Source organism: Onychomys torridus, chromosome 3 (assembly GCF_903995425.1).
Source record: "Onychomys torridus chromosome 3, mOncTor1.1, whole genome shotgun sequence".
Taxonomy (NCBI): domain Eukaryota; kingdom Metazoa; phylum Chordata; class Mammalia; order Rodentia; family Cricetidae; genus Onychomys; species Onychomys torridus.
In genome coordinates, this window is record NC_050445.1 from 141,873,238 (window position 1) to 141,899,375 (window position 26,138).

General features: G+C 49.2%; 1 protein-coding gene across 4 annotated transcripts in view; it reads left to right on the forward strand.

The window, feature by feature from the left end:
- Positions 1–26,138, forward strand: part of Tspan11 (tetraspanin 11) — a 67,489-nt gene that overhangs the window by 22,982 nt on the left and 18,369 nt on the right. For all 4 annotated transcript variants that reach the window (XM_036181317.1, XM_036181319.1, XM_036181320.1 and 1 more), the window contains exons 2-3: positions 2,949–3,043; positions 13,843–14,034. In XM_036181317.1, coding sequence (XP_036037210.1) covers positions 2,960–3,043; positions 13,843–14,034 — 276 coding nt within the window. In that variant the 5' untranslated portion in view covers positions 2,949–2,959. The remainder of the gene's footprint in view (positions 1–2,948; positions 3,044–13,842; positions 14,035–26,138) is intronic.

Consider the following 26,138-nt stretch of genomic DNA (forward strand, 5'->3'; position numbering starts at 1 on the left):
CCCCTGGTGACAGATTCTCCCAATAATTCAGGCTGTCTAGCTCCCAACCCTTATGAGCGGAAATGAAATGTGCATGGGCACTCAGCCTGTCTCCTGGGAACTGGAAGCTGAGTGAGAGCAAGATGCCAGTGGTTGGCAGGGACTATCCAAAGCCTTGCTGGGAGCTGCAACTCTGTGATACCATGTCTACTCTCCCCTCTCCCTATTCTGCTCCCACTATCCGATTCAGGAAAACAAAGACACATAGAGGTAAATGCACCAGGACAGGATGGTGGAGCATTAATTGTCAATGGGACTAGTCCCATCCATTCCTCACAGGGGCTGCAGAGCCAGTGCATGGGCCAGGAACATTCCAGGGAGCCAAGCAATTCTCCCTTATGGCACTGGTACCCTCTGTCCCACCCTCCAACACCCCCCTGCCCATTTGAAAATCTCCTCTTTTGTTCCTTTCCATATGCACCCTCGCTTAGCACAGCCGAGGTCAACCCTCATTGAGAAACTGGCCCTGCGTCCTCACCCTCTAATCCCTCTCCTCACCTCTGCTACTAACTTCCTCCTTGCTTCCCATTCCTCTGCTCACTCCTTCCCAGGCCACACCTTCTTTCTTCTCCGGGCTTCTGATCTGCACAGGGAACTATATCCACTGTGCTCAGTAGTAGTACTCTGTCTCCTGTCCTGACATCATCTCCACATTGGACTCCAGTGTCTGATACACATTTCTACCCTTACTAGAGAACTCTGGGAAATGTGGGACTACCAACTAAACTCTCCTGGACACACTCCCAAGCTCCTGAACTTACATGCAATGACCATGCTGAGACCACTGCTCTCTATGGACCTTCAATCCTGAGCCTTGCACCCATATCCTTCTCATGCACTGGAGGAGACACTGACAGTCCCCTGGGCATAGGCAGATTTCACTAGAACCCTCCTCCTAATCATTATGGTCTTCAACAGTGACAAAATTAGTCCGTGATTAGTATCTCCAGTGCAGATTGACAATAGTCCATGAATGAAATGCAAAGCAAATATCCATATGTATGAGATACACAAATAAAATGTATAAGCAAATATCCATATGTATGAGACCTATGAATGAAACACATAGGCAAATACATGCATGAGATGTTCAGTGGCCACAGCCAACATCATGCTCTGAGGACAGCCCAGCTGCAGTATACCTGCACATGCTGCCACATGCATTGGTCTTTCCTGTTTGTCCTACCAGAGCAGAGAAGTAGCTGTTAGTTATCATATATTCAGACATGTGGTTTAAAGAAACTCCAAGTTTGCTGGAGGTGACTAGCCCAGGGACAGTGTAGCATCTCCAAAATTATAAGAGCCCTGAGTTCTTTGGACATGTTGCACTGCCCTTTTAACCCTGGGTTTACAGTTTGGGGCACAGAGTGGCCGCTTGAAGTCCAGCAATAACATCAGCATGCCAAGTGATCAGGACCAGGTAAAGAGAGATACAGCCTTTCTCACTCTAAGGATGTGCCTGAATTTGTCAGAGATAAAGAATGGTGCTTATTAGCGGCAGAGGGATTGATCTATCAGAATGACATCACAGCTCCAAATCTGTATGTGCTCTACAACATTGCTCAGAAATATATGGCCTGAAAATTAGCAGAGTTAGAGAACTTGACAAGTTTCATATCAATGCAAGAATCTGCCAAAAACCTCCAATAACCAAGGAAACAAGCAGTCACAGAATCAGAGCAAGTTGACCTCGTTGACCTCTAAAAATTGGTCCACATTCTTTCCAAGTACAAGGGAGCCCCCTTCCCCACAAAAAACAATGCCTCAAGAAACCTATCTGCTCCTTCTGCTCACATATCATTTGCCTGCCTGTGGCTAACCCTGACCCCATGTCACCAAGAGGCTGGGATATAGCAACACACTCCAGGTGGCAAAGTCCCCAGCTAAAATTGAAAGATTCTCTTCCAAGAGAACAGAATGAGTACACCTCCCCTGCTGCCTTCTAGCCAGGAAGTACTTCCAAGCCTCCACACTTTGTGATGCTGCACAGAGAGGTTAAGTGACCAGCCACAGCCCAGGAGCAGAGACGACCTGCTGAGGTGTGTATCTACTGAGAAGCAAAGAGGGCCAATGCCCAGCAGGCCTTCTGAAGCTCCATTGATTTCACAGTTCTCAGATCCTCCATCCAGGGGTCAGAACAAGACAAGGTGATGTTGAGTCAGAGATGGGGCCTCTGGGAAGTGGAGTAGGGCTCTTGTTTACTGAGCACACACTATGTGCTAAAGCCTAGTTCGACCCTGGACCAGGAGGATCTCTCAGATCTTCCTGAGGGTCCTGCAGCAGAGCATCATCTCTGTGCTTACAGATGAGGTCTCTGGGTGGGAGGGCATGGACTTGCCCTCAGCACACATTGAGGACTTGAAGCTAGCGGTCAATGTTCAGAGCCTCCTAACTCCTTCTGGCAGAGCCCCTAGCCAGCTGGACCTGCTTCCTCCTCTGGGAGCTGGGGAGCTGGAGACAGGTGAGGTGGCCTAGGCAATCATCAACGTCCCTTCCAAACAGGTGCTTGTGCACAGTGATGCATGCACAAGTCCTGCTCAGATCGGCAGCTTTACCAAATGTGTGATTATGTGTGGGCAAGTGTGAGCATGTGTGCACGCATGTGACAAGAAAACATGTCCTGCAATGATAATGAGACAGGGAGACAAAGAACTCTAGAGACCCGTGGGTTAGCCTTGTGTCACAATAACAAAACTGAAATCCAAAGATCTAGAAAATTCCTCCCAGATCATCCTTCCATGGTTGTCCATCCTCATCTGGAGTCCAAGCCGCCCATGTACACCCAGTGTTTTAGCCGCAGACTCACTGGGAACCACTAACTGGTGAAGCCATTGCAGATCATCCTTGGTGGCAACAACACCAAGAATCCCTGTGGTATCCCCTACCCAGCATGCTTGTGTCCTCCACAGGCCCAGCTACCATGGCACACTGCAAGACAGAGCAGGATGACTGGCTCCTGGCGCACCTGAAATATCTGCTCTTTTTCTTCAACTTCTTCTTCTGGGTAAGTGGAGGTTATGGCACACCCCTCCCTACCCCTGCAGTCTGGCCACGTTCACTTTTGAGTCACCATGCCAAAGTCAAGTTCTCCCAAGTCAGAAACCACGCTGGGACCCCTCCTGCCCTGCTGCTCAGAGTCAGCCCTGCCCTGGCTATGAAGGCAGCAGGTAGGAATCCAGGCTGCAGCTTTCACGGAGTCCATCACAGTAGACCCAAGTCAAACTGTCTGTGTGCAACCTCATCCATCCCCCGTGTCTCCAGAACATCATGCCCATGTCATCCTGAGTGCCGAAATGATGTCCCCTTCCCACTGAAACCCACTGGCCCTGCCTGGCCATGGGCTCAGAGCTGTACTGTGATGGGGGTGGTTTCTATGGCACTTGACACAGGTTTCACACAGCAGTGTGGCCTCTGTCTCCCAGAGCGGCTTCTCTGTTTAATTAGGAACTATTACCATCAATCCCAGAGGGCCTGTAGAGATCTAATTCATTTATTAAGATGGCATCTCACTATGTAGTACAAGGATGGCTTTGAACTGGTGAGCCTCTTGCCTCAGTTTCCCAACTGCAGGGCTTACAGGGGCTTGTCATCACATCCGGCGTTTGTGTTTCTTTTTGTGGTCTCACTGGATGTTGGAAAGACTAAGAGGGAAGGCTTGTGGTCAGCAGAGACCCTGGCAGCTGTGGATGCTGTGGCCCAGGGCGACTTAGTCCAGATCTTGGAGTCTGTTTCCCACGTTCGAGTTTGGAAATTATCTCTAGCCTCTTAGCCTGAAAATGCACCTGAATCAACATCCCGATGAGGCAGGGCTGGGCTCCAGATACCAGGCAAAAACCAACTGCTTCCCCACCCCATCTCAGAAACACAGAGGGACCATAGTGTCACTGGTCCCAAGCTCGAGGTGGTTTCAAAGCATTGGGAAGACTGAAGGCATAGGATACTGTCTGTTAAAATGGTGGACACGGTGTTTGCTTAAATGTGTTCTGTAAAGTTCCTGAGAACAAAAAACAAAATAACTTGATTTGATCATCCCAGGAGAGAGTTTTCTGAAGCAGGAAGGCCTAGGGGAACAGATCCTGAATGATTAAGCTCTGTGGCTGAGGACTGACCCCTGGGCTACATGTATAGATTTGACCTGCCGATAAGTCACTTCCGGTGTTTAGAACTCTAGCAGAGCAAGTGTTCTCCCTCCCCCCCTTCTTCCTCTTTTGGGTATCTTTAAGGTTTGGTGTTATTTTGTTTTTTGACAGGATCTCATACTGTAACCCAGGCTGTCCTCAGACCTGTGGCAATCCTCTTAGCTTTAGCTGGGATGACACACACAAGCCACCATGCCTGGATCAGACTTTTCTTTGTAAGACTTTTTTTCCTGACCATAAACAGCTCCTGTGCCCACCTCAGATAACCTCCAAAAGACTGAAAAATATAAAAAAAATTAATCACCCACATCTTACCATGTTGGTCTCCTAGGGTGACCAGGACAGAGCACCAGTCTACAGTCAGGGTGGCGTTAACCAGCAGGAATGGTTTTTATTCACTATTCTAGCCTAAAGTCCATGACTCAACATGATGCTCAGGCACCTCAAATTGAACAGAATTCACCAGGGATGGAATGTTCAGAGAGTAAACTCCTTCCTCACAGAGAAGGTCCCTTCCTGTTTGAGACAAACTCCAAAGTCCAATTGTTGTGGCTTACCTAAACCCCAGTCATAAGAGAGGTCAGTGTCTGCATGTCTCCTACCCCTGGGGTCACCACGGCTTCTGCCTTCCTGAAAGAACTACATATAATACTGTCTTTCCACATCCTCCAGCCTGATGCCCATGGCCCCTTTACCTTCCCAATACAGAAACTGACACAGAGCAGGGCCCAGCCATCCAGGCTAGGAGTGCAATGAACACAAAGTCCTCTTTCATTAATGCAAAGCGTCTCTTGAGTGTAGGTCCACATTGCAGGGCTCTGCCAAAAGCCAGCATGGAGTAAAAAGCCCAGGTGGCCATAATTCCCAGCATTGAAGGATTCCTCATAGGACACCCCAGTGGCCTTCCATTCAACTATAGTAATCAGTGTTACCAGTATCCTTATTGTATAAATGGGGACCTGGCTCACCAAGTCAGTCATTGACAGTTGCTTAGTTACTTTATTGCTATGAAGAGACAACATGACCAAAGCATCTCATAGAAGAAACAGTTTATTTGGGACTTACAGTATTAGAGGATGAGACATGACCATCATGGTGGACAGCATGGCTGCAGTCAGGCAGAGTTCTAGAGCAGTAGCTGAGTGCTGCATCCTGATCCACAAGCATGAAGCAGAGAGAGCTAACTGGAAATGGGTGGCCTTTTGAAACCTCAAAGGCCAACTCCAATGACACACTTCTTCCAACAAGGCCACACCTCCTAATCCTTCCTAAATAGTTCCACCAACTAAATAGTTCAAACCTATGAGCCGGTGGGAGACTTTCTCATTCAAACCAACAACAACAATCGAGCTGCTAGACAAATCACTTACTCTCATGTTGTTGTTGTTTTGGGTTGGGTTGGGTTTTTTGTATGTAGAATAGGAATGCTAGAACTGTAAGAATTAGAACTTGCTATTACAGAAATGTCTAGCACAATCGATGGTCTGTATTGGTGCCCTGCTGCTAATGGGATGGGATGAACCGGTGACTGCCATCTCTTCAGCAGCTTCCTCCATTCCTAGCACTGGGCTTAGAGCTTCTGGCATCATGACCTGCGTAGAAAACAAGGAATATTCACATGAAATGTTGCTTTCTGAAGCTAAACTTGCCTGCATAGGGTGTGATGCCCTCTGGGACTTTGGTGTTTTGTCAATAACAGTGTCATTATTACATACATTATTATACCCAGACCTGAGTGGGCCACATTCCCACATCTGAGAAAAACAGAACAGACCCCACTCACCCCCGGCAGGACTCAAGCACCAGCCTTCCCATCACCCTGTCCCTGAGGCCTCCTTGGATGAGTCTGGTCAGGGATCACAGAAGCCACCATTGATATACCTCCTAGGTGACCCTGAAAAGTAAATATCCCCAGCTTTCCTGCATGGCTGCCAAAGAAACACTTTTCTTCCTCCCCGCTTCCTTACAGAGCTCCCGTCACCCCTCTGTTGTTCTTTAATTTATTATTTTAATTAGCTGCTTGGCTGTGTTAATAATAAAAATGTTCCTAACCTCCCAGAAGCTCTGCCAGGCTGTGGGAGGAGCCTGGGAAGGCAGCCTCAGCTCACAGCTTGTCCTGCCTTGAGGGTCCACCCAGGCTTTGGTGCTACCGATGGGGATCTCTTCAAAGAAACATAGGTGGCTAAGTAGATAAGAGCACTTGCTGTGCAACCTTGAAGACCTGAGTTCAAATCCACAGCACTTATGACAAAGTCAGTCAGAGACACAGGCTGGAAATGAGAGGATCATCAAGCTTGCTGGGTGCAGGCTAGCTTCACGTTCAATGTAAAATCCTGTCACACATAGGACATCCAGACTCCTCATGTGGCCTCCGAGTATGTGTGGGCATGCATACCTTGACACACACTTCACACAGACACATACATACACACACACACACACACACACAGAGAGAGAGAGAGAGAGAGAGAGAGAGAGAGAGAGAGAGAGAGAGAGAGAGAGAGAGAGAGACTCAAGGCTGAGAGTGGGAGCTGAAAGAAACATGGAAGACTTGAGCACCACCCACAGGGAAGGTGGGAGAATATCCCCTCAGTAGACCCTCACTTGAGATGCAGCCACTTACCCACTCCTGCCTAGGCCCACGTGGCCTCGGGTGCGAAAGTACATGGAGGGTGGAAAGCTATCCGAAAGGATCTCCATCTCAGCAGCCATGAGGGAGCCATCTCCTGTACTCGGGCAGGGCTTTCTGGTGAAGCAGTTGTTTGAGGGTGTGGGTGGAACTGTCCCTTGGGTCTGGTGTCAAGGCCCTATTTGGAGTGAGTTTGCTCACATCTCCCAATGCAACATCATCCAGTGGGACAGTAAGACTCCCGGATCTCTCTAGTTGTGTGACCATGGAAATGCCGCTTCTGTCTGGGCCATAATTCCTCCCTCTAGAATGTGAAATTTCCTTTCTATTTTACCTTTCTTCCTTCTTCCCTCCCCATCTTATTTTCTTTTTCTTTCCCTTCCTCCTTTCTTCTCTTCCTTCCCTAACGACATCTCCCCTCACTCTCTGGGATACCAGGGTAAACGAAGATTAATCAAGAGGCTAATGAGGAGACAGTGTAGTGAGTAAAACATACCTCCTGTGAGGAGCGTAACTATAGAAACATGCACAAGGCTCGGTGCTGGCACGGAGGATAGCACGATTGGCTGGGTGTTCAGTATGGCTGACTCCAAACAAGCTTTCCTATGGCTTCTTGGGAAGGTGAGGCAGCATCGTGACCCTTCCTCCCAGCTCCAACCCTCTGTGTCCTGTGAGATCTTGCACTCATCAGGACAGAGGAGGCTCAAGATGAGAGGGTCAGCGATGCATTAATTCATGTCATCAAGGGATGTTTAAAACCATACAGCTGTGAAGAGCTGCAGGTAGAAAGCCACTCCTAGGTCGGCGTGTAACAAGCCCATCCTTACAAAGTTGATCCCACAGAACTGGTCCAGAGTGGACAGCCAATAGGACCTGCACATGGACAGAGCTGGTATTTGAGAAGTGTTGCTCATTAACAGGATGCAGAGCAGCCTCCTGGCCCTCTGCAATCCAGGAGGCTCCAGCCTCAAGCAGTACTGCAGTGCCGCTGACCTCCTGTGTGCACTGGGTTCAACCAGTGCCGTGAGAACTGAAGCTGCAGCCACACTTGGCTGACTACAGAGAGGGGAGTGGAGGTTTGTGTTTTAAAGGTGGCCTACCTGGGGCTGCGGCAGGACTGGAGGTAGAGCAGTTGCCTAGCGTCTGCAAGACCCTGGGCTCCATCTCAGCATGTACCCAAAGCAAACGGATCCAAGCAGCCAAGGAGACTAAGCTTGGTTCAGACCAGGCACCCCAGCTGTCTCTTCAGCATGGTCCTAACCTCAGGTTACATCTATCTCCTTTCTAAACGAGACTCTAGTAATTAAAGTCACGGTCCCTCCACCCTATTGCCTGCAGTAACCTGAGGGCAGGGGCTATGGCAGGCTTGGCCCTAAGAGTTTTCAGTAGGCATTAGTGAAAAGACAGAATGATAATGCATTGATCTGACATTATATATTGGCACTCCCCTAGGCCTTCCTAGGAGCTTCCTGGTGGGCTAGGGGAAAGTCCAGTTGATGTGAGCACAGCCCTCCACCTAAGTCTTATCACAGCTCCCACATGCCAGGAGGGTGTGGGCAGAGGGCTGCCAGAGTAAGGAGTTCAGAGCTCTCCCGCAGAGCAGGAAGTAGGTTCACACTTGTGATGGGCTTGGAAGAAGTTCGCTGGGTCAAAGACAATAGTCTAAGAGGGATGAGAAAGAATAAGGTGTAGCTAGAGTTTTCCTGGTCTTGCCAGTCCCGTGGTCAGGACAAATCTCTCTCACCTGCCAGTCCCATAGCTGCTCAGACCCAATCGAGTAAACACAGAGACTTATATTGCTTACAAACTGTATGGCCGAAGCAGGCTTCTTGTTATCTTGTTCTTATATCTTAAATTAACCCATATCTATTAGTCTATAAGTTGCCACGTGGCTTGTGGCTTGCTTACCGGTACCTTACATCTTGCTTTTCATGGCAGCTTCTCTCTGCCTCAGCCTTCCACTTCCCAGAATTCTCCTCTCTCCTTGTCCCGCTTACACTTCCTGGCTGGCTACTGGCCAATCAGTGTTTTATTTATTAACCAATCAGAGCAACACATTTAACATACAGAACATCCCACAGCTAAGAGGGATGAGAAATGTGGAGCCTGATGAGCGGCAGTATGGTGTGTCTGGATACACTGCTACACCAGGCACCCCGACCATCACCTTGCCCGAGTTCACAGTCTTGTTCACTGGCACAGCCTTATGTTAGAGGCACTGACTGTGGGTTCAAGAGCAGCAGTCACGGGTTTAGGAGATGGATCAGGAGATGGCAAGCACGCACACATGAGGCCCTGAGTTCGAATCCCCAGAACCCATGTAAAGCCAATCATAATGGAGCACAGTCTGCAATACCACCACTCCTACAGCAAGAGGGGAGGTAGAGACAGGAAAATACTTGGAAGCTAGAGGGCCAGTTAGGCTGGTGTGTGCAGTGGCAAACAAGAGACCATGTCTCAGCACCGTGGGCAAAGCGAGAGGGGAGGACCAACACCCAGGGTTGGCTTCTTGCCTCCACACACACTGTGGAGCCATACTCTCACACATGCACATCCCCACACACCCCATATACACATCACACCACACAGACATACAAAAATTAAAAAACAATAGAGTTTAAAAAAGTAAGAGTGGGCATTTCCTACATGGCCATTAAAGGCAGAGTACAGGGGAGGAAAGTGAGAGCTGATAGTTGAAGGCCTCCAGGCATGCAGGAGAGTCTGGACCTGAGGCTCTGGTTTGGGGGAAGGTGTTCACATCAGTAAGTAGCCTGGTGCAGCTCTGGGTAGAGCAAGAGCTGGAGGCTGACCTGGGACAGGAGCCGAGGTGGACAATATGGTGAGGACAGGGAGGTGGGCCGAACAGCAGGTGGAATCAGCGTGTAAATGTCACAGAGACACATCAGTGCCCTTGCAAGGGCTGCTAGGTACGTGAGTGATGGTACCGTTGAAGAGGTTGCCCAAGGGTCACTCATGAATGAGGATTGTGGTCCTGAATGGGCCCTAACTAACCCCAAATCTTTAAAGAATGCTGCAGATTAGGCAGTAAGCAACCCTGCTCTGCCTCTGCCCCCCCACACACACCCCACATGCCATCACCATATATGTTTCCTGCATTTCCATGCCGCAGGCTGCCCAGCACAGAGGACAGAGAACTTTGCCCAAGGCCTCCTCTCTAGAGGCCCCACAGTCCTTCCTGTATCCGTAGCAGAGAAAGCCTACCTGTGAAATCCTGACCAAGAAAAGCTCGGGAATTGCTCTCACACCCTCCGCCTGCTTCCCTACAGGTCTGCACTTTAGTTCCATCAGGCCTTGGGCAAGGATGGCTGCTCCCGCTAGACAAGTGCCCTGGATCACACAAACAGCCTTTTGGCAATGTGACTCTTCTATAAATGAACAGTTTCTTCAATGGCCCTGTGTGGGTGACCATCTCTGCCCTTCCTGTCTTGCTGTGTCTTTATCCAGCCCCTCCACCCCCCAGCTCACCTACCATAGTGTTTTCTGGCCCACTGGTTACAGGCCATGGCTGAGAAATTCAGTAACTGTCTGACAGAACACCATCTCTGTCCTACGAAGAGCTGAATGCTACAGAATCAACTTGATGCAAACAACTGGAGAAAGGGGTTCTGGGGTCAGTGCCCCACCCCCACAACCCTGTCCAGTGGCCCAATCTTCAGATAAAGACACCAGGACTTAAAGAAGTTGCTGTCCAACTGCCATACAGCTAATCGTGCAACCAAAAGAACTTGGCCCAGTCTTGCTGGCTTCTGCCCTCCAGTGACACCTTCTGGTAACCCATCCCAACACTGAACATTTTTACTTCATGTTCAGAGGTGACCAAGTCCCATACAAGAAATCAAAGGCCCCAAAGGACTTAAGACCCTCTCGTTCCATTTCTCATGGCTAGTTACAGTACTGGCCCTTCAGTAACTACCTACTCTATTTGCTGTAATTCTCTGGGGATCTTGGGGTTCCAGACCCATTGATTCAGACTATTCTCTTGCTGTCTTCAGGTCATCAGACCTAGTGTGAGCTTGTCTTCTAGACCTTGATCAGGCCAGGATGTCCCTCCAGAGCCCTCCCAGACCTTGTGTTGTGGCTGGGGACCACACAATCAGCTGTTTGCAAGATCTGTGAGTACTGGGGCAAAGCACTCTGCTCAAGCCCTTAACCTAAGTCAACAGCTCCTGGGGCACCTACTTCTAGGGAAGGGGACAGCCCTGATCTGCAGTACTTCACACAGCGCCACCTCCTGGGAAGAGAAGGATGGGATGCTTAAACCTGTGCTGTGAGCCTCCAGAGGAGCTTCTGGGAACTTTATAAAATGTCCCTGCCTGGGTCTTACTCCCAGTGGTGCTGATTGGCCTGGGTTCCTGCCCTGGTGTATCATGGACTCCCAGGTGATTATGCAGCCACAACTCTGAGGATCTAGTGAAAACTTGGAGACTTATCTGGATGTGTGCCTTGCCCACAGTGTATGAGCAGATTCCAGCCCTACCCAAATGCATTACCTTATCTGTTAAATGATTCTTTTATCAGATTCTGAGTGGCTTCCTATGCCCCAACAGATTAACTGTCCCAAGGCCAGTCTGAGTCTATCCTTCTGTGAGTCCAAGCTATGGGTGCTCAGGTTACTCCCTGACTTGGGAACGAGTGGGGGCTCAGATTTAACCTGCCTAATAGAAAGTGTGCCCCCATTTCCACACAGAGATTGTACCCATTAAACGCTGTGTTTCCCAGCTTTTTAATGGCATTATAACTCATCATGGTCACATGGACTGTCTCACAATGTTCAGAATCTCTGCTTGGCAGTATCCTATATTTTTAGATAATTTGTTTTGAAGGAGAGAGAGAGAGAGAGAGAGAGAGAGAGAGAGAGAGAGAGAGAGAGAGAGAGACTAGTTACATCTTAGTTAATGCACTGTGTTTGCTTGGCAAAGACCTCAAAATGTAAGATCCTTGGAAGAAAGTAACTCAAGGGGACTTTAGTAGTTATAGATTAGAACCACCAATTTAATGAGGCTCCCCAACTTGAAAGATGGAAGAACTGAGGGCCAAAGAGATTAAAGGGTCATTTCCCAGCCGAATCATTCAAAATTTAGATACTCACTCAAGCTTTTTAGCCAATACAGTTATATAAGGGGATTGTGGTGGTAATATTTTACTCTAAGTTCCCAGTGGCCATGAAAGCTGACCAACAGGGGTATCCATTAGTCAGTCAGCCACATCTGTTGTTCAGTTACATCAACCTAGACTCAGAGAACACATGTTCATAGAATTTGTGTGGGGCCTAGATAACCTCCCCCGACAGGGACTCTGAAAGTCGACTGTGTCCTGGGATTCCTGATATTTGTAGGCTGTCGTTGCTTTGTTTATTCCAGGAAGAAAAAGTGCTTCCAAGTACAATGTAAGGTGCCATTCATCAAGAGACACACCCCAAGTTTAGAGAGGTAAAAGCGGAAGTGGGAAACCACGCACCACACGATGGAGGAAATGTTAGCCTCTCCAGTTCCATTTAGCAGTGCGGCTGTGGTCCTATGTGGTGCCCTTCTGCTGGCTTCTCTCACTTGGAGGTACCAGTGGAGATAGAAGAGTGCTTGGAAGGAGTCATCCATTTGAACAGCAGAAGCGGAGGAGCAGGCACACCCACTCTGTGGAATCCAAGGACAGTCCTGCCTCTGTCCTCAAAAGACCTGGCCCTGAATCAGTTCTGAAACTAATGGTGTCATCCTGGGCACACTGTTGTTCTCTGCAAGCCTCAGTTTCTTTCCTCATCTGCTACACAGAGATAATATAGCCTTCCCCATCCTCCCAGGATGGCTGTAATATTTAGACAAGAAATTGGCAGCGTACATGCCAATTGCATGATGTAGGTGCCTGGTGTGTGTTAATTGCTAAGAAGAACCCCCAAGCATTGTTCCACTGAGGTCTGTGACTGCACAGAACAGAGAGTGGGGAAGTGACCGCAGAGTCACTGTGGTACAGATGGGGGTACAAGGATGAGCATCCAAGGTGTGGGCAGAGATGGAGTGGGACAAGCGCAGGCTTCTCTAGCTTTGACCATACTAAGACTTCTAAGGAAGCCTCCACTACCCATCTGGAGTAAAGAGTCCATTTTGAAATGGAGACCTGGAGACCAGGGGCAGGGAGAAGTTGACCTTCCCAGGATCAGGAGGCAGAGCTGTTCAGAAGTCCGTAAGTCCTGCACAAATGGTCTTCGTATTCCGTATGCAGCACCTGGAGTACATGTGTGGTGTACACATGCATTCTACTTAAGCATCACATCCACCAAGATGGCTCTTTGGCCTCATAATCCCTGGAGGCTGACCTCCTGGCTGTGTTCCATGACACCCCTCCTCAGAATCAGCTCTCAGACCAGCAAGTAGCAGGCTCCTATCTGGCCCCATCTCAGATCAACCAGAGTATGCCAGTTAGCAAAGAAGGGAACTCAGCTCCCTCCCAATCCTGCATACAAGTGTGAGGAACATGGACACCTTTCCAGGGAGCAGGCACTGTGGACACATCCCAGCTCTCCATCCCTCCTGGATCTGTCCCTCCCAGAAGCAAGACCTCAGGAAGGGCACCTTTCCTTAGTGAGCCTGTTTCTTTACCCACTGTCCAAATGTGAGCATGGAGCAGCATAAAAAGGCCCTCTGGGAAAATTTGAGAGACCAAGGAGCGCTCCGGGGAAAAGACCACCCAGAATGGCATGGGGAAGGCAAAGGTCTTTACCCTCAGTAAGAGGCATAGATTTGAACTCAGACTTAGATTAGAAATCTCTCTGTATCTGGGGTGTGTGTGTGTGTGTGTGTGTGTGTGTGTGTGTGTGTGTGTGTGTGAGAGACCTGGCAAGTCCACCCAACACCTGAAGCCTCCATTTGCTCACTTATAAACTAACAGAGAAATTCTTCCTTTAGGCCCTTTGGAAAACTAATTGACAAGGTGACTGAAAAGGGTCTGGTGCCCAGTGGGCACTAGACAGGTGGCAGCTGGCAAAGCCTCAGGGGCCACCTGATCTCCCTTGTGTCTCTGCAGGTAGGCGGGGCAGCTGTCATGGCTGTGGGTATCTGGACACTGGTGGAGAAGAGCGGTTACCTCGGCATTTTGGCCTCCAGTACATTCGCTGCCTCTGCCTACATCCTCATCTTTGCCGGTGCTCTTGTCATGACGACTGGCTTCCTGGGCTTCGGGGCCATCATCCGGGAGCAGAAGAGCTGTCTCTCCATGGTGAGTGTCCCTCTGTCCCTCTGTGGAGACTGTCTCTCCACAGTGGGGACTCTTGCACGGAGAGTGAATGTAGGCCTGTGTTCTGTGGGGGCAGGGAAGCATCACACATGCCCCCCAGGTTGGGCTTACCAGCCGAAGTAGGGTACTCAGGATCCTGGGGAGCCAGAGCAGTGCGGCTGCTATGGGGACTGTGGTGGCTATGCTCTCCAGGTATGTAGGACCTAAGCCAGGAGGTCAGCCTTAGCAATTCCCATGGCAGTTTCTAGAGTCTTCCTTCTTCCTCTCCCTCTTCTCCCTCTCCTTCTCCTTTCCTCTCTTCTGTTTCTCTTCCTCCCTTTTACTCCTCCTCCTCCCCAATCTTCTTCCCTTTCTCCTCTTCCTGCTCCTGTCCCTCCTTCCTCCTCCATCTTGCCCTTTCTCCGCCACACCCCCATTTCTTCCTCCTTCCCCTTCCAGACTTTAGCAGGCAATTTTCACAGAGATGCACAGATTGAAAACAGGGCTATCGTGATCCTCTATGTCCCATCACCCAGAGTTCACCTTGTCCTCTCATGGCCGCCTTCATCTGGTGCACACCCTGCCCAAGTCCTGCACTCTGTTGTGAAACAGCCCCAGACACTGCATCATCTGTGCTCCAGCATACATCTCTCAAGCCTAAGGGTCCTTCCTCAGAGCTAAAAGCAATCAACAATCAGTCCTTAATAGCAGAAATAATGAGGTAGCTTCTGACTTCCCCCAGCTGACCCATAAAGTGGTGTTTCTTTTTTAAGTTTGTTTAATTAGGTCCATGTGTTGATTTGTCTCTTTCTACTTCTGGATTTGCTGAAAGATGCAATGCTTCATTCTATGGATTTTTAGGTTTTGGGGTTGTTTTGTTTTGTTTGTTTGTTTGTTTGTTTGTTTGTTGTTTTGTTGTTTGGTTTTGGTTTTGGTTTTTGCTATGCCCCTATATGTTATTTAACATATCCTCCTAGCAGTTAGTGCTATGGAAAGGCTTGATCAGGCTTAACTGATTTGATCATTTGTAGAGAGTATTTCATGGCTGGCATTTGTAGGCACCCGTGGACTCCATGACACTTCTTCCTGAGGGTTTTAGGGAGACCCATAGCAGCTGCTCAGGGTCAGGAGAAAGGCCAAGGAGGAATCAGCACAGACTCTGAGGCTGAGACCACCCCTCCCTCACACCCAGTATCCTTGGCTGTGGCTAGTTCCCATAACCTAGAGGTACCCACCTCAGAGGACCAAGTCTGATGTCAAAAGAAGAAACAGAGAAAACTGACAAATGCCTAGACTTTGCAAGGAAACCTAAGCTGAAAAATAGATCCAGATTTCAAAGAGAAATCAGGGTGAGCCTGAAAGGAAGCAGGCAATGGGAAGAAGCCCCAGCGGGCTCTTGAGCTCCCTATATCCACTCTGCACCCCACCTCCCAATATCCACCGTACACTGTGCAGCTCCATCTTGTACTTGTCCTTGGGAGTGGGAGGCAGGGGCTGCTGTGGGGAGCCTGAGGCCTGGCCCCTGCAGCAGCTTTCAAAGCAACGACCTAGTTTTTGGCCTGGATATAAAAGCCACTCTGTGCAGGCCCAGCTGGATGGTGTTCCCATTTTGAAGAATTCCTTCATTTTGCTCTGAGGGAGAGCCTGGAGCCAGGGTGCTGGCAGGGTACATGGTGATATATAGTGTAAAGTTCCATGGGGGATCAACCTTCAGGGTGTGTACTCTGAGCCTCTTTCCAGCAGTGAAGCAGAGGTGCTGGGAGGCAGCCAGGGCTTGCCTAGTTATCTCTCATCAGCCTGGAAAGAGCAGAGTCATCTCTTGAAGCCCATAGGAATAGGTCCTGGGAAAAGCCTCCACACCCTGCCCTACACACACACACACACACACAGAGAGACACAGAGAGAGAGAGAGAGAGAGAGAGAGAGAGAGAGAGAGAGAGAAAGCTAGGGAATGCTCAAGTGCCTTATACAGAATGGTGCAGTATTCCCATATATTCTTTAAAATCATCTTTAGCTACTTATAATACCAAACACCATGCAAATGCCATATAAATAATTGGGTCTTATTGTTAAGGGCTAATGGTGACATTCTGTACATACTAAGTACAGACACACCATAGCAAGCTAGTCTCCCTCACATGCCACCCAAGGCTGGTTGACCTCATGGATGTAGAGGGCCAACTCTGTCTCCAACAGCTCGTGAAGAGTTGGCCACCTGAGGTCCATGAGAGTCTTTGGTATGTCCCAGATCTGACCATTCAGCTGGAAGAAGACACTGGGTTATAGCTAAGAACTTAAGCAGAGAAATGTTCTGTGCTTCCCAGACCAAACATGTGGTGACATATTGTGCACCCTAGTAAACTTGCCTGGGGATCAGAGGACAGCACCAGCAACTAGATTAGACATAGAGGTCAGGCAGTAGTGGCACACACACCTTTAATCATATCACTCGGGAGGCAGAGATCGGTCTGGATCTCTGTGAGTTCAAGGCCATACTGGACTACACGAGATTGATCCAGTATAGGAGAGAAAACAGAGTCAAGCAGTGGTGACACACCCTTTAATCTCAGCACTTGAGATCTCCTGCTTTTGCTTGGGAAGTACACATGCCTTCAATCCCAGGAAGTGATATAGCAGGAAACAGAAAGGTATATAAGGCATGAGGAAACAGGAATTCACTCTCTTTAGACTGAAGATTTTGTAGAGGTAAGAACCAGTGGCTGGCTGTTCTGCTTCTCTGATCTTTCAGCTTTCACCCTGACATCTGGCTCTGGGTTTTTTATTAAAAGACCATCTAAGATTTGAACAACACAGACCTCATAGAGACAGAGTCTCGTGGGAATGGGACCAGGCTTAGAGAAAGACTTCTTTCCTTTGCAGACTCAGTTCCTGGGTCTGTGTCTTGCTGGGCTCAGAGAGGCCAAGAGATCTAGGTGAGCTGTTGCCCTGGGCCCTGGGACCTGTCCCAGGAAAAGAGGATGCTAAGCCCTGTGCCTCCTTCCTTCCTACTATGGCCTCTGCCTTACAGGGCATCTCAGGGAACAAGAAACAGAGGAGGAGCCTTCTGCTGGGGAGACCAGGGCTCCCTCTTGACACACTAAGAAGGAATGCAGACACTGTCCCTTGAGGACTCAGCTTCTGACTCAGCCATCCATCTCAGGGGGTGAGGTGTCCCCGGCAGCCTGGGGAAACAGCCTCTGCTGACTAGGCACAGCTTGCTGACGACACAGATAGCCACTGTTCACTGAGCACCGCCTGCTGCTCCTCACACTCCACCAACCCTGCAAAGGCACTGCCATCTGCACTGTTCCCAACGCTGGTGCGTGCTAACTCACTCGGGCCTTACACGCCCACACGCTCAGATTCATGATGTGCGCTTGACAGGAGCCGGGGAGCAGGTACAGGTGAAGTGACCTGCCTAGAAAGGGGTCACTGGGAGGAGCATGAAGGGAACAGGCTCGGCCAAGCAGGTAGGAGACAGGATGCAATCAACCTGTCAGGGAGGGGTGGGACACACAAAGAAAGGCCAGAGGGATGTCGCTGGTGCCTTTGAATGTCAGCAGGTCAGAGGTAGGGGAAGTTGGGAAGATAAGTTTACGGCAGGGTCCAGTCTTATCTGTCTGATCCACCTGGTCACTGGTTACTGGAGTGTTCACAATTGAGGAGTTGAGGCAGTGGAAAAATACAACACACACCTATAGGCAGGGGCAAGTGGTCCATTTCCTGTACTCTGACTTGGTACATCTATCTCCAGGGAGGCAAGATTCACTCTCCTTTACAGCTGAGGAGCTAGGCCTGGAGATGTGGAGTGAGTGACAGGGAAGCCAGCATGCAGGACCCCACTCTACTCCCCCCAAGCTTGATGGTCTAGTCAGGTCTAGAATCTTCCCAGAAAGCTAAACAGAAGAACATAATCTCCAGATATGCTTTCAGATCAGAGATACAAAATGTGGCAGGCTGTCTGTCCACCTATGACTGCATGTGTGTGTGGTGGTATTGTGTTCCCCAAAATATTGTGCACTCTCATAAACTTATCTGGGGTCAGAGAACAGAACAGCCACTAGATATAGAGGCCAGAAAATGGTGGCACACATGCCTTTAATCCTAGTATTCCAGAGGCAGAGATCCGTCTGGATCTCTGTGAGTTCAAGGCCACACTGGAAACAGCCAGGCATGGTGAGTCACACCTTTAATCCCAGGGAGTGATGGCAGGAAGCAGAAAGGTATATAAGGCGAGAGAACCAAAACTAGAGCTGGTTAAGCTTTCAGGCTTTCAAGAAGCAGTTCAGCTGAGATTCATTTTAGATGAGGACTCAGAGGCTTCCAGTCTGAAGAAACAGGATCAGCTGAGGAACCGCAAGGTGAGGAAGCTCTGGCTGGTTCTGTCTCTCTGATCATCTAGCATTCACCCCAATACCTGGCCCCAGATTTGATTTTATTAATAAGAACTTTTAAGATTTGTGCTACATGTGTGTGTGTGCACATGCATGCACACACACACACACACACACACACGTTTACTCTTGCATGCATGTATGCTTACACACACATTCTGACCCATCTTTTTCAGCACATTCTGAAGCTTTATCAGAGCTCTACCTGAGGTGGGATGTAGAAGACCCCTTCAAGGATCACCCACCCATGCATTACAGAGCCACCCTTCCTCACCAGGCTGCATGCTCTCTGTGGCACCCCAGCAGCACTGACCACATGGCTAGTACCTCCACTTTGGAGTGAATCAGAGAACAAGTTGCCAGGGACAGGACCCCAGAAATCACCCTCATTCTTTGCATTTCATTTGGAAAAAGACCAGTGGTCCTGAGTCATGAAAAGGACATGAGCCTGTGACCTGCTAGGAGGCACATAGGTGAAGAAGACAGCATGTCTGTGCCATAGATAAGGCCCCGGAGCTTATGAATTCACCAGACTTTCTGGGCCCAGGCAAGTGTCTCTGGCTAAGAAAGACATGGAGAGTAATGTCTATAGGAAGGGTCTAATAGGAAGGTACACTGGGGCTTCAGAAGAGGAGGGCTCATCCCAGCAGGCCACTGTGATGTTTTCCTCTTGGCAATCTGAGTGCATTTCAGTTGGGGGCCTTTCTTAGTGAGCCCAACAGAGCCAGCTGTGTTGACTCGGTCTCTAGGCAACCATTGCAAGGCCTACTCTTTGGGGCATGTGTGCTGATCAGGGAAATACTGTCCAGTTCTGTTGGGAGCTAGAGCCTTAGCTATAAGGATATGATCCTTGGGGACTTCCTAGGTCACTGACTTAGAGTGCACAGAGGATTACTCTGTGGCTGAGTAGAGGGCAGAGCAAGACAACTTAGGGAGTCACAGTTGGGCTGTGGGGGCTGGGTCCTGGTACCCTCCAAACATCTTCCCATTACAGCTTCTATGGAGGATGTGGCCTCACCCAGGCTGTGGGCACGCTGGGAATAGTGGCCCTAAAAATAACTGCTAATTTAGGTCCCTTCTCAAAGGAGTTCTGCTATGATGTGTTGATTGGAGCTATGTTTTTATCATCTTTACATAACGTGGCTTGCCTGGCCCTCATTCTTCCTCGTTACCCTCACACAATCTCCCTGTAACAATGGGGTTACTACAGTGGCTAGGAGAAGCTGGGTGACTCATCCAGGTTGCAGGTGGTACAGCAAGGTGGACAATCTGAATAAAAAACTGCTTTTGAGCCCCAGTCCAGATACATCTGCCCTGGATTCTAGACTTTGTCCTCCCTGATAACAAAGCCTCAGAAGCCCAGATGGAAGCGTTGTGATTCTGGGTCCCTGGTTTTCAGAAACTAGGTTCTAGAACTTACTTTTTTCATCCATCTCCTCCCTAAAAATAAAAAGTCTCCTGACAAAGACCCAGTTTAGTCTGAGCCGTCCATCACGATCTTCATTTGGCTGAAGATACAAGTTTGCGGGGCCCACATTCCAAATTCTAAATATAGGCCCCTCCTTTGATCTGGATGGCATGGGTCCTGGTCATCAGCTTTCAGCTCAGATGGCCTGAATTATCTGTCTCTCTCTTGTAGTCTTAGCTAAAATAGAAGACCTGGTGTGAATAATTTAAAATCCTTCCCTTTTCCCTCTGCAGAGTTCTCATGCCAAGCTGATCACGGCCTCAGTGTCCGAAAGGATGAGCTATTCCTGTCCCCAAGGAGTGTGTGCTTCTTAGGAAAGTGACGTTTAGGGGTGGTAGAAATGCCAGCACAAAGGGTGCAGGAGAGGGGATTAGCAAGCCTCGGGGTCAGTGGGCTAGCCCCTCTCAAGGCATTTCCTGAAATGCTCGATACCACTCCTACCCACCACAGTCCAACTTGGATGCCCATCATTCCAATGCCTGTCTTCCATCTTTTCCCTTTTCTTTTCTGGGACTACTTTGTATAGAGCTGGCCACCCTGTTGTTTCTCCTTTGGGGCTTCCTGATGCCTTCATCTGATTCAAGATTTCACAAGGAAGTGAAGATGGGGGGGGGGGGTGGAGGGAGATGAGTAAAGGCAAGGCAGTCATCTGCAGAAAACAGAACACTTCTAAAGCAACTCATCCATCTCTTTAAGCCAAAGCTGGGCTTTAAATCTGCTTGTGTTAGTTCAAGAAAGCACTGATGTTAACTTCTTGGTTAAACAAGTCAGGGTTCAATGCTTGAAAGGATAGTGAGCCAGGAAGGAGGTGATTCTGGGTGCTCAACTTGTCCCCATCTGTCCTGGGGCCACTTCAGTCATTGCTTCTACACCAGGCAGGGCAGAAACACAGAGAGAGGAGGCTCTGGGCTGTTGTACCTGTGAGCCTGCTGGTGGAGATGTGAGTCTCAGCAGTCTCACACACACACACACACACACACACACACACACACACACACACACACACACATTTCCTGTCCTCACTCAACAGTGACACCAAGCCAGGGAAATTACTAATACAGTGTGGGATGCTCATGGAAGTAGGCAGGTGTCTACAGAGGGTATGACAAATTGGTCCCCTAAGATGCCAAGAACTCTGTTCCCAGTACTAACCCATATTGTCACCCAGGCAAGGTTCTGAAAGCTATAGTTTCTGAGTTAGACACCTTCAGGTCCTTCCTAGCCAAGTGTGCATCAACCCAGGAGTGTTGTTTACTTCTCCCTTACTTCTGGTGTGCAAGAAAGCCCTTGGATGTGTCTAGATCTTGTAGCCAGGTTCCTGCCTCCTGCCCTAGGTCTTTGGCCAGACCCTGCAAGAAGCCTTCTTGTATCTAACCATATCTCCGTGTGCCACTGCTGCAGCCCAGTCTTGGAAGAATAGGCATCAGTGGTGCACATCCCTGCACACATTCTCATGCCTGGCAACCTGAAAGATAGCTCCCCTCTTTGGGTGCCCGGCTCTCATTACTGAGCCCGTGAGCCAGGCTACAGAAAGCACCCCAGGAAAGACTGTCAAAACAGCAGGGAAGAAGTGGACAGTGGAGAGAAGAGGTCATTTACAGAACTGCACCCCTCCACCACTTGGCTGTATCCAAGCCACTGAGTCTTCACACACCCACCCTGGGAAGCAGGCACAAACAGAGGTGTTGTGTTACTTTTTCCAAAGACGCAAGAATCTATTCATTCCAAATGGTCACCGATGATGCACCAAAGAAATAAATTCACCCAAGTCTACCTTGTGGAAGCCGTAGTTGCACCCCAGTAACTTACTGCTACTGTTACAGGAATCCCAGGTCCTTACAGGAACACAGGTTATCCTCAGGGAACTGCTTCACAGAAGGACCCATCCAGTATGGATGCCAACTGGAAATAGCTGTGTGTCTGAGCTCCCCTTAACTAGCAGGCAGTTCACTGAAGTTCCTCTCCCTTGCAAAAACTATTTTTATAACCTTGGGGAATGACATTGTGAATCTTTTCGAGTCTCCTGATCCCTGTAAGTTCCCTGAGCTTCCGGACTCTTATGAGTCAGCTCACCCCTTTAGGAGGAAAGGCTTCAATTTGGAGGAAATAGCTACACAAGAGGGAAAGATTGCCTTCCTCTCGAGGTCAGAAACACGGCAACGGGCCTTGGGGCTGAGGTTCCCTCTGCCTTGGGACCAGGAGAGGTGGCAGCAGACATTTGGCTGTGTCCCCTTCATTCCAAGTCCTGCACTTGACTGTGGGAAAGCCTTCATGATGACTGTTGGTGGTCAGTGCCCTAAACAACTTGGAGGTTTAAGTGATACCTCAATCAGTTGAAATGTAACACCCTGAATCTAGAGGTCTGAGGACTGGAACATCCTATGATAACTCATGAAGCTGACTAAAATACATGGCTTTCCATCTGCATCCAGCAGCCTCTCTAGTTTCGACAAGCTTATGTACCTCATTCAACCCACTAGAGTAGAGAATGTGACATCCCAAGGACACGCTGGTCCCAAAGCAAGGACACAAGATCTGCTCACCAGAGAGGAGCTGGAGCTGCTGTGGAAAGCTATGTACAACAGCAGGATGTACAAGGGAGGAAGGAGGCCCTGTCAGACTCTTCCTGGCATGCTTTATGAGCATGCTGTGCAAACACACCCTTCCCACCTGAGCTTGCATTTAATGCAAGACCTCAAAGTGTACCAGGCTATTGCTTTTGGGTCACCAACCAGCTCCCAAATAAATACTTCTTACTAGTTATGAATGCTTAGCCTAGCTTAGGCTCATTTCTTGCTAGCTCTTATAACTTAACCTGTTTCTCTTCATCTGTGTTTTGTTTTGGGGCTTTTTACCTTTCTTTCTTTATGTCCTACACTATGTCTGCTGGCTGGTGGCTGCCTGGCTGGCCCTGGGCATCTCCTTTTGTCTCCCTCGTTCTCTCCTCTCTTCTCAATCAAGCCTAGATTTCTCTTCCTACTTATTCTCTCAGCCCACCAGCCCTGCCTATCCCTCTCCTGCCTAGCTATTGGCCATTCAGTTTTTTATTAAACCAATCAGGTACCTTAGGCAGGCCAGGTGAAACAAATGCAACACATCTTTACATAATTAGATAAGTGTAGCAAAAACAAATGTAACAGGTCTTTACATCATTCACAAAAGCAGCAGAAACAAATGTAACACGACTTTACACAGTTAACGTCACATTAGGAAGCATAAACAAATGTAATCCATCTTCCACATTGTTAAATATCCCACAGCACCATCACCCCAGTCACACAGCATCTTATCACAGAGGCAAGCTAGGACTGGACTCCCAAGCCTGGCCACCTTCTGTGCCATCACCTCCCGAACCAGGTCCACCTTTCTCTGTACCCGATCATTGCCGCCTCCAACATCGTGTCCTATAGAAGCAGTTCTGGGGATTTGCTTTGGTTTGGTTTTACAGCCAGTTACCTTCCTCCAGCACCCCTCACCTCCAAACTTCTGCAGCCAACCCTTCATTGTCTATGGAAGGGTTGAGGCTGAGCCATCAAACTCAACAGGTATTTGTAGCTCATTTGTTCCAGACTTTCCTTCTCTTCTGGACACAGTGAGGGACGAGAAAAAGGACTGTGACCCTGCTATTGGTTTGGAGTCTAGTAGGGAACACAGGACCATGAGCTGAAAAGGGTTCCTCTCCGACACTTTGCCCTCCAAGGCCTAGGTGGTACATGCTACTCCATCTCCCCATTAGCCTATAAGAAAATGGGAAGGGCAGGCCATTCCAGGGGCTCATAGTATCAGTGATTAGTCAGGTCCTCATGCATGACTCTATCAGCAATAGCATCCTCTGGGTTCCCTGGGCTATGTGGCCCCCATGGGGAGCCTGCTCTTCTCCCTGCCTGCAGCCATCTGTAGGTGGATCCTGTTGTCACTCAGCCCCTTGGGATGGGACCCTGGGACATCCCCAGATGAAACCTGGTAGACATCTGTCTTTGGCTTGTCTCACAGGAACTGCGTTTTGCTTCCATGCTGCCCCAGCGCATGCAAGGTGATCCTCTCTGGCCCCAGCAGTTAGCCTTGCACTCTGGATGACCTCTGTCACACTTTCTTCACGTGTTTCTGAAACACCTCCTTCCTCCCCGGAGCTTACCAGCCCTTCCCTGCTGTGTCTCAGTCTCCCTACAAGCTGTCAGCCAGCTCTCTTCATGCCAGTCCTGGTGCCCAGTCCCCCCAGCAGTCTGACTGTGAGAGCTAGCTACCGCCTGGCACAACCTCACAGCTCCAGGTGGGCTGGCTGAGGCCCAGCATCCAGCAAGGATAGGCTGTGGTCCCTTGGCCCAGTCTGTGAGTACTGGATTGGCTCCAGGAGGACTAGAGGTCACCTTCGACCTTCCAACAGTGACATCTTGTTAGAGGAATGACCTGATGCTCCCAAGTCCACATCCTCTCTCTTCTGCAAATAGCCAAATGCCTCCAGCTGGTTTGCCCCAAGCTCGCTTGCTGCTTAAACAGCTGGCTCCGACATTTCCAGTTTGGCTTGATCTGAAGTCCCTAACCCTCCCTCCCTCAGCTGCTATAACCCTTCCATACTCAGCTGCTGGTGTCTTCTGTGGGGCCCTTCCCACTGCCACTTAACTTTGGCCATGTCTTGGTGCTGCTCTTTCTTCCAGACTATTCTGAAGATAGCCTGGCATCTCCACCTGTCCCAGCTCTCCTGGACCAGCACCTTAATGGCTACATAGTGGCCGAGTGGCAAGCCTTGCAAACTGTTTTTGTTTTCCTCTCCTATGCAGAGTGGTGAGGGGTGACAGGAAGAAGACAGGAGCACTTGGGCACAGCTTCCCTCTTTGTGGCAGAGTCCATGCAACAGAGAAAGTCCGAAATGCCAATTTTATCAGGTTCTTAAAACTGACCACCAAGGTGGCAAAATAGACACAGAACTGCTCCCCTGTGTCATCTGTCCCTACAAATCTGACCTAGAAATTACCTGGCACTCAGCTTGCCCCAATGCCGGGTGAGTCCAGCTGAAGACTGTTTCTAATTAATTGCCCTAATGTTCTAGAGACACATATTTCTGTACATTTCCTGCAGAGCCTCTCATTATAAAATATGCTGGTTCGTTTCAGAGAATACTGTGCAATCAGATTCCTTGTGGATCTATCATTTTAGAAAGTATCCAACTTCGTTTCTAGTTAAAACTGTCCCATGAACGAGCTCTCAAGGGGGCTGGGTAGATCGCTCCAAGAAATAAAGGCTTTGCTGTGTGAGCGTGGGGACTAGAGTTGGGGTCCCCAGAACCCAGGCAAATGCCACTCCTATGAAATCCCTATGGCAATACACCTCTCCCCAGGTCACCAAGAGCAAGCAGAGAGACCCACTGCTTCAGAGAGTAGAGTTTCCCAGGGGTTAAATGGCTTTTTCTGGGAGAAGCGAACACATGTCTAGTCACCCTACATAGGGTACCAACAACAGACTAAAGAAACAATTCCACTCAAGTCCAGCTTGGTGAACCAGTGAGTTGGTTGGTGCTCCTTACAGGAGCATGGGTGACTGAAAAGCAGCTTTCTGACTGAAAAGCCCACCCTAGCACACATGAAGCAGAATCCTAGTGCTCCTTAGATAGCTTACAGACAGATCCACCCAAAAGTCTCCTCTCCAGCCATTGTTTCCACCTAAAGGTCCCCTCTCCAGTGGTGTTTCCACCCAAAGGTCCCCTCTCCAGTGGTGTTTCCACCCAAAGTTCCCCTCTCCAGTGGTGTTTCCTGCTTATGTAACCTTGGACAGAGGCCATGAATCTTGTAACTTCTTTGCACCATGAGAAAATGTTTCAGTATAAAGGAGGTAGTTACACAACACTAGGGCACCACTCCAGCCTCCTGACCCTTGCTTAGGTCAAGCTGACTAGTTTCATGTGCAGATGTGTTCTTCCAGACAGGCAGAATCAAATCCCTCTAATGCTTGTGTTTCTGGGTTCCATCTCTGAGTTCTTGGCAAGTGAGTAACTTTCTCCAGTCTTCTGTGCATCCCAGAGTGCCTAGGGACACATTTGCAAATCAAGTCTTAGCATCAGCCTGAGAACCTGAAGGGGACTGTGTCTCAGGCTTTCCCAACCTCTGACTCACTAGCATGTCAGCTGGGTAGTTTTGTGTAGCGGGAACTGTCCCATGTCTCAAAGATGGTCAGCAGCATCCTGATTCTGTCTCCTAAAAGTCCATAGCATCTTCTGTCCTGGTTGTGATAACAGAATAATGTCTCCTGGA